The following is an 8,564-nucleotide window of genomic DNA, read 5'->3' as shown; positions in this document are numbered from 1 at the left end:
CTCACTCAAGCTCTGTCTCTCTCTCCCTCAAAAATAAACATTAAAAAAAAATTTTTTTTTTAAAAGACAGGCTTAGGAGTCTGGGCAGAAGTCCCCATTCAGCCCCTTACTTGCTGTGTACTCCAGGGCAAGTCACCTTATTTCTCAGACTCCAAGATCCCCAACCAGAAAAAGGGGGTCCTAACACTCACAGGAGACTTTTGAGGTTGAAAGGACATCTTGTATTGGAAAATGCATGGCATGGTGCCTGCTATACAGTAGGCACTCAGTATTCATGTGTTCCCTCTTAGGCAGTAGAAGGGTTTGATGCTGTTCTCACCCACTCTACCAGGTTCCTCAGGTTCCAGTGCACCCACCCTCACACTCCCCACCTCATGCTCTCTCATGTCTCCCTGATCCTACACACAAACATGTAACCACATTCAGCATACATTCCCTGACACTGGCTCTTCTAGACCAGACATTGTACTGGACACTGGGGCCACAGAGATGACTCTCACTTGGTCCCTGTCCTTGATGTCATAGTGTAGGCAAAGAGACAGGTTTGTCCATTTGAAGTTACTTTTGTGTGATAAAAAGTGCTTTTTGAGTGTCCATTCAAAAAGTGCTTAAGGAGCTCAGGGGTAGGTTGGTTAGAAAAGGCTGGCTGAGTCTGGAAGGGTGTGAATATCTAGAGGAGATACAGGAGGGCAAGCCAAGCAGAAGGAAGCTTGTAGAGCAAGGGCTTGAGGTGAACAAGCTAACATAATCAATGGTGATGAAACACTCCCTTTATGTCCATTAATGTACTGGGCACTGTTCTAGGTGCACAGGCTCCTGTCAACACCCATTTTACACATGAGAAAACTGAGGCTCAGAGAGCAAAGTAGCTTGCTCACAATCACACTGCTAACAAGTGGCAGAGCCAGGACTTAAACCCACCTCTGTGTGTCTCCAGATGCTTTCCACCAGGCCTTCCTGCCTCTCTGAGGTGGGAATTATAAAGGACTCAAGAGTTGAGCCTCACTATGATCCTGATCCCAGGTGCTCCCATGCCAATGGGGGTCATGTGACTGGTACCCAAAGAACCCTAAGAGGAGACATAAGCAAGATGGAAGCCTTGAAACAGATGCAAAAGACAATGATGTCTCAGAAGACGGGAGTCAACAAATCTTGCCAGAAGCTTCAGGGACAGCTTCATAGTGGGGATATATTGGAATTGGGCTTTGCCAGACTGATAAGGTTTGAGGGTAATAGCACTTTGTCATAAGTAATCCGCACATCTTTCCAAGCCTCATTTTACATATGGGGAAACTGGGCTTCCAAAAGCTTAAATAACTTGCGCACAGGCTCACAGATAAGAACTGACAGAACTGAGACTTGAGCCTGGGTCCTCTAAATCCAAGACAGTCCTATGTCTGCTTATGGCAAAGGTAACTAAAGGAGCATGTCAGGCACATGGCTGAAGAAGGTAAGTGAAAAGAAAGTTGGTGGACAGGTGAAGGCCACATTGTGGGGTCCTGAATGCCACAGTCTGAAAAACATAGGAAGACATTGGATTTTTGAAAGACTCACCTAGTACTAAGTATAGGTGGAAATGGGTGGGAGAAGAGAGAAAGGAGGTGAAAGCTTCTTTCTAATACCTGGGTGGAAAGGCATGTAATATGAATTGAGTGCTTCAGACACTGGGTAGAAGCTAGATACAGGAGACATGGTGGAGGTAGATCAGATAGCATGTAGCTAGCTCCCCTTTAGGCCCACACGATCTAGGCTTCTATTTACCTCTGCAACACCATCTCCTTCTCGTCTCCCCTTGCTCTGTGCATTCCAGCATGCTACCCAGCTACTCAGCTCCAGAAATGCCAACTTTGTCTTCACCCCAGGTCCATTGTACTTGCTATTTTCTCTGCTTAGAACTCCTCCCCATAGATCTTTGCATTGCTGATTTCTACTCCTAAGGTCTGACTTACATGTCACTTCCTCAGGCCTTCCCTGATCAGTCACCACTGTCTTACCCTGCTTGATTGCCTTCATAACCCTTATCATAGCTGAAGTTAGCTTGTGTATGTGTTTATTGTCGACCTCCTTCTACTCATGCATCCACTAGGATGTGTGCTAAAGGCAGGTGGGAACCTTTTCAGTCTTTGTCATTGCTCTATTCTCTGTGCCTCGAGTCTGGCATATGGCAGACATTCTGCAACTACTTGTTGAATGGCAGAATGGATGAATGTTTGGATTGATGGATGGATACCTGTATGCATTGGTTATGGGGGGAAGTGAGAGAGAGGGAGGAGTTCTCACTGATTTGGGGATCTGAGTTTAGCAGCCAGGAAGATAACAGTGCTAACAGAGATAGAGCGGGCAGCGGGGAGCTATGTGTGAGAAGATGTTGAATTTGGCTTATGCCTGGTGAGTCTGATATGCAGATAGGGCCTCCAGGTAGAGAGGTCCACTTATACAGCAGGAAATACTGGCCTGAGTTCAAAGAAGTGATGGGGTTCTGGGAGTGATGGGGGTCATCTGCACAAAAGTATAAAATGAAACCATGGATGCCAGTGAGGTCCCTTATGAGCAAGGTGATGCAGGAAGAGGAAAAGGAAAAACTTGAGAGGAATGATTGAAGTTGAGGTGGGACTGAGGGAGAAGAGAAGTGGAAGGGGCAAGGAAAGAGGACCAAGAGCTGCAAAGAATTGAGAAGAGCTCTCCTTGTGTGGAGGAAGGAGAGCTTTGAGAGGGAAGATAAAGTCACAGAGCCAAATTCTCAAAGAGGACATGGAGTGGAAACCAAAAGATGCAAAAAGGCCACTGGGATTTTTTGAGCCTAATGAGGAGGTAGGTGTGTCCAGAATGGTGGCTGAGGCTATGGGGGTTTGAGAGCCAAGGAGGTAGGTAGGGCCCTGATGCCAAGCAGAACATAATGTGCATATCCACTCATCCACCCAAGCCTAAGCCCTCTTCCAGAACCTGACTGGCAAGGAGGAGGCAGGTAGGAGGAAGGACAGGGGAGACTACCATTTATTCATGCCCACCATGTGCTAGGCACTGTGCAGCCATGTTCACAGCTATTGGCTCATTTAACCCTAATGACAACATTGCAGTATATAAACAATTAACCCTATCTTCTGTGAGGAAAAAGAAATTAAAAAGGTTAAGTGTCATTTAAGATCACAGCCAGGAAATGATACAGCTAGATTTGAACTTGAGTCTATCTACCATCTACCCTCAGCCACTCTAGCTAGGAACAGGGCACTGGAGACTAAAAGCTCCAGGTAGATTAATTCCTATGTGAGATTCTCACTGCCTGGTTTCTTTGAGGTGCTGGGTCAGGGGAAATATAGGAAGAGAAAATATAGGCAACAGGATTGGGAATTTGAAGATGAGAGTTGTCTAGCATAAGGGAAAGGAAGAGATCAAGTCAGGGTAGGCCAAGGTAATGACTGAGGGTTAAAAATGGTCATAGGCAGTGCTTGCCATGTGTGTGGAATTGAGAGGCCCCATAATCATGACACCCAGTCCCACATCTATAGGCCATGGTGGTCAATTCATTGACTTCACAGTGGGCCACGCAGAGAGGCAGAAATGGGAGCCTCTGCTTTATGCAGGGGAACTACACTAAGGCCCAGAGAAGCTCCCTAACTTGGCACTAGATCTCCCAGAATGCCAGAGATGTAGGACTACACTGGGCAGCTGGTTCTGGGCAAAAGTCCAGAGCTGAAAGTTTGGAGGAATTCTCTGGCTCTTCCAAGAATCTCCACCATACAAAGTTCTTTATCTGTCTCCTAGAGACCATCACCTGGGTGGTCATTTTCATATTACTCATTAACAGCATTCTCAACCTCATCCTCTGTATTATCACTACAGCCTCCTTCCATGACCAGGTCAGGCAGTGTTTGTGCCATAAGGTGCCCCTGGCTGCTGGCCTCAAGCTACTGGCTGGAGCTTCACACTAGTGTCCCTTAACACCAACACTGCTTGAGCCATCTCCCATCACCCATACCCACATGTGGGGTGCCTTCATTGTTTTCCCAAAGGCAAGAGGCTGACAAGACCTCTGTTTCATCTTGCTCCCAAAGCTATCTGAGATCCCCAGGCAGCAGCAGTGAAGAAAGGCCAAAGGGATGTAGGGACAGCTGAATCCAAAAGAAGAGAATGAAAGGTGAGAGAGAAGTGTGACTTGATAGGGACCCCAAACTGTTCAGGCTGAGTGGGGCAGAGCAAAGTGAACACTTACTGAGCCAGGCTTGTGCCCAGGTTTCACTAGCCTGTTTGGCTTACGAGGAGGCTGAGGTTCCGGTAGAGGGAGAGCAGCAGGATGTTTACCCCAGGCTAGTCAATACCACTCTATGGGTGGAAATATAGATTGAATTGCAAAGCCTATACTCCTTCTCTAGCTGCCATTAGGAGCTTAGAAACTTTATGGCTACAGAAGTGTGTCAAAGAAAGCCTTTTCCTATGAAGAAGACAAGGGGGGGTGGGAGAGAGACTTTCTAGCCCCCTGGGATTTGCAGGCTACTAAAGCCAGACCAGAGGTTGCCTTCAGGCACTCTAACCTCTCTTAGGCTGGCTTATGGAGAAAACGGTCTTGTAGCCATCCAGGGCTGGGTTTCCACTCTTCATCCTTAAGCTTAGACTGTGTGTACCAGGTGAAGGAAGGACAACATAGCCAGGGACATCTCTCCCCAGGGCCACTGTCAGCATGCCTGAGATCATGCTTGTGGGCCAGACTGGGAACCCTGGCCAGATCAGGGGATGTGATCTGCAGCTTCTGCCCAGGCCCTGGGTTCTTGGAGTCCCACCTCCCCCACCCCCAAATTGCCTCCCAAAGAGAAGCGCTGAGGCCCTCCCCATTCCTCCTATGGCCTTCCCTTGAGTCCTAGAGTGTTTCTGATCCTAACATGAAGCCCACATTGTAACCCGCCCTCAGTTCCTAACCCATCATCTCAGTGAAGACAGCCACACAGCCAGAGTGGATCTCTAGTAATGCTTTATTGTTCTGCTGAGGGGTCACATGGTTCCTGGTCTCCACCTCCCTCATCTTAAATGCCCTGCCCCCTTAGGCTTTCAAGACCCCTGCTCATACCCACAGATTATAATATAGTCTGGACAGAATATGTGTGCATATATAGATGTGCATGTATATATGTATACGTGTATACATGCATGTGCATGTATACACGTATACATATATACATATATTATTCTGACTGTACAGTATTTATAGGTAGAAATAAAAAAGGCTTAAAAAGTTACAATATTGCCTGGGATCCATCTCACTCCAGTTTATTTTGCTGAAAGAAAAATAAAGCACTAGTTGGCATTTGAATGTCATTGGAAATTCCACATAAGCCAAGATAGCTGCTGGGTAGGATGAATCAGGTTTGGATCAAGCCCCAGCTGGCTGAGATGACACTAGCCCTTCCATCTGGCTGGCTGGCTGCCTCAGGCAGGGGCCTGGTCCCTGCTTGAGGAAGGGGCTGTTATGTCAGCCAGCTACCACAGGCAGGAAGATCAGGAGAAGAGACACAGATACAGATGTGTCTCTTTTTACCACCATCTGTTTTTGCTTGGCCTGTGTGGTGGGAGTGAGCTTGTTTGCTCTCCAGACAAAAGAGTGTGTGACCACAGGCCGCACAGGACACCAGAGAGTGGCAAAGTATGGGGCCCAAACTGGGGAGACTGGTTCATTGATCTCCTGAGACCTGAGAAAGGAAGCCACCTCCCCCCACTACCATATCCCAAACTAGCCGAAATTGTCATGTCACCTACTAGGAACCTGTCAGTGCTCACTCTTTAAATCAGCCTCATAAAAATCAGCATTGTATTTACACAAATAAAACAGCTCATAGTGCTTGTAGCTGCCCTGTGCTCATCTTGTCTAATTTCTGTGGAAAAACCAGTTCAGGGCCAATATTAGGCCCCAAGGCAGGACCAGAGCCTCCTGCCAACCTCAAGGGGATGCTAGCACCAGACAGGATGGCTTGCCCTCTCAGAGAGGCAAGGAGTTGGAAGCAAATATTGGTCTCTACCTCTTTCCCCTGAAGGTGGGGTAGCTGGTAAGGCTTCAGATTGATGGTGACTCTGTGGGCCTGGAGAGCAGCAGCAGTCTTCTTGTTCCTAAAATGACTCCTCTCTCTTGGGACGACAGACCACAGGCTTGGGGGTGGAGGTGAACTGGAGATGGGGCACTGAAATTCTCTTTTCCTCCCCTGAATGTGTGGAGGAGCTTCAGGAAGTAAAGGGGACAGTCAGTGGGAGCTTCAAGAGCCTGGCTCCGCCCCTGGAAGCAACATCTGGGGGCTGCTCTGCTCTCTTTATCCCCTTACTCCCTTGGTGCCAGGGGGCCTGGGTGGCGCCACCTTTGGACCAAGCTGAGGCTCACAGTTTTGTCTCAGGGCCAGCTGCCTGCAGGGTGGGGAAGGAGTCCCGGATCTTTGCCACTTCCATGGCACACAGGTGCCCAAAGACTTTGTTGTACCAGTCAGGAGAACGGCCCCTGGAGAGGTAGAAGCAGGCAGGCATGAGCTATGGGTTCTTCCCTGGAGCCCTGCCCAGGAGGAAGAAAGGGCTTTCCCCCAGCCTCCCGGGATCAATGGCATGGGGCAGAGGTGGGGAAAGTGCCAGGGCTAAAGGGGCCTGGTACCTGAGATCAGCACGGCAGATGTGAGTGAGCCGGGAGCGGCCCAAGCCACAAGGCTCCATGAGGTACTGGGAAGTGAGCATCATGGCCCTCACCCCTGACTCTGGCACAGGTTGCTCGGGATCCAGGGACTGGGAGACAAGCAGACAGCCACCACGGGGCAAGTCGGAGCGCCACATCCTGTGGGGAAGAGACACATATGTTCACATTCCTGGTGTCTGCTCCCACTCCACCTCCCTGGTTCCCCAAGCGCATCAGGATGACAACCAGAAGCCCTCACCGGAGCACCACAAAGTCGCGGCAAGGATGGGGTGCCATGCTGTCAGTGACATAGTGGTACAGCTCCACACCCGGCATCAGGGCTTCCAACACCTGGGCCCGCAGCAGGTCCTCATCCCAGAGGGCCCGTTCCCGCAGAACACGGTGCAGCACTACAGCCGGAGGGGCTGCTACCTCTGTGGACACCTTCCACACACGCAGGGGATGCCCATCGGACGCCTGGGAGCCACAGGAGTGGGGACAGGGGACAACTGTCAGAGCTGGAGAACAGCCACTCCACCCCCCAGTTCCAGCCTGCCCTCACTTTAGCCCCTGAAAAGGGAAGGTTGCAGAGCTGTGCTAACCCCAGCTAGATCCAGACAGGCCTTCCCTGTGTTCCCTGTCCTCTCTCTCCTCTTTGGACATCTGCTTCTCCACCTAGTCAAAAGCACAAAGAGATGACGAGACACAAGTTCTCTGGGGCCTAGTAGGCTCTACCACGAAATGGACTCAGAGCTTGGAATTTCTAGAAGTGAACAGGAAGAGAAGATGGTGATCATCCTCAAGGAACTCACCATCTAGTGCAGGAAGTAGAACATGGGCACAGCAATCAAAGCTGCCACTTAGTGAGTCTTTCGTATGTGTCAGGCACTGCACGAGCTTCTCATCCCGATCCCGTAAGGGAGATTTTAGACGGGTTTATACATGGCAAACCTCAGGCTTGCAGTCTTACTTGTAATCAGAATCCAAGAAAGAAGATGGCTAGTGCCAAGAGGAGGACAGAGAGAAGTCATCTCCAGTTTGGGACATGACAGGAGGCTCTGAATGAAGGAGAGTGCATATCAAGTCAAGGCTAAAAGTGGCTTGGGAAATTTAACGCTTGGGGAAGGTCAGTCCAGACAGCAGGAAAGCAGGGGCAGAAGCACAAAGGTGGAAGTGTAAGGAGCTCAGCATGACCATGGTGCAGAAAGATACTGGAGGTGAGGCTCTGCAAATAGTGACCTGTCTGGAATGGAGATTTGGTATAGGAATTCTGTCAGGCAATGCTCAAATGAGGGCCCCTGGTCTCATTTGGTTCTTGACTCCTTAAGGAACTTGCTTTGCTGGCTTACACCTTCCAGGATCAAGCCGAGGCACAGTGACACTGGCTGGGGAGCTCCTTCGTTTGGGATTCTTGGCCTCCCCTGCATGCACCACGCCCTCTCCCAGCCCCATGGCAGCCATTGGCAGCATGCTACTCACTTTCCGGCAAGCCAGCTCCGTGTGCTGGGGCCCTGGCATACTCATCCAGCCCTTGAAGCGCTCAGCAGCATCACGCAGCAGCTCTTGGACACTTTCTTCCATGTAGAAGCTCAGGCTCATGCCTGCAGCTTGGGCCTGCCGCAGTTCAGCCAGAGCTGGGCCAGGAGAGCTGAGCTCAGCTGCACTGTAGGAACCACACAGTTGCAGCACCATGTCCTGGGGAACCTGGGAGAGCACACATACACTAGGGCCATGGGGAGAAACAGGGGGTGAGAGACCATCATTCCCAGAGCCCATGGGATCTTTCAGGTCCATGTTATGGGGGTAGAGAAGCCTGACTACTGCAGTGAGATAGATGAGAAACCTTGTAGGAAAAGAGTTGGAAGTTGAGGGGCATGCATAAAGTTGGGCCCTTACCCCTGACTTGGGGTAAAAATCTCTGGCCTGA

At 50.0% G+C, this 8,564-nt stretch overlaps 1 protein-coding gene across 8 annotated transcripts in view; it reads right to left on the bottom strand.

The window, feature by feature from the left end:
* Positions 1-5,128: 5,128 nt before the first annotated feature.
* Positions 5,129-8,564, bottom strand: part of STARD8 (StAR related lipid transfer domain containing 8) — an 84,578-nt gene continuing 81,142 nt past the window's right edge. For 7 of the 8 annotated variants that reach the window (XM_027053599.2, XM_053202420.1, XM_027053601.2 and 4 more), the window contains 4 exons: positions 8,117-8,341; positions 6,897-7,114; positions 6,620-6,796; positions 5,129-6,472 (listed from right to left, as the gene is read on the bottom strand). In XM_027053599.2, coding sequence (XP_026909400.1) covers positions 6,355-6,472; positions 6,620-6,796; positions 6,897-7,114; positions 8,117-8,341 — 738 coding nt within the window. In that variant the 3' untranslated portion in view covers positions 5,129-6,354. The remainder of the gene's footprint in view (positions 6,473-6,619; positions 6,797-6,896; positions 7,115-8,116; positions 8,342-8,564) is intronic. The other variant, XM_053202421.1, reaches the window with a different exon arrangement.

Source organism: Acinonyx jubatus, chromosome X (assembly GCF_027475565.1).
Source record: "Acinonyx jubatus isolate Ajub_Pintada_27869175 chromosome X, VMU_Ajub_asm_v1.0, whole genome shotgun sequence".
NCBI lineage: Eukaryota > Metazoa > Chordata > Mammalia > Carnivora > Felidae > Acinonyx > Acinonyx jubatus.
The sequence above is the reverse complement of the archived record's forward strand: the minus strand, read 5'-3'. Positions and strand labels throughout refer to the sequence as shown.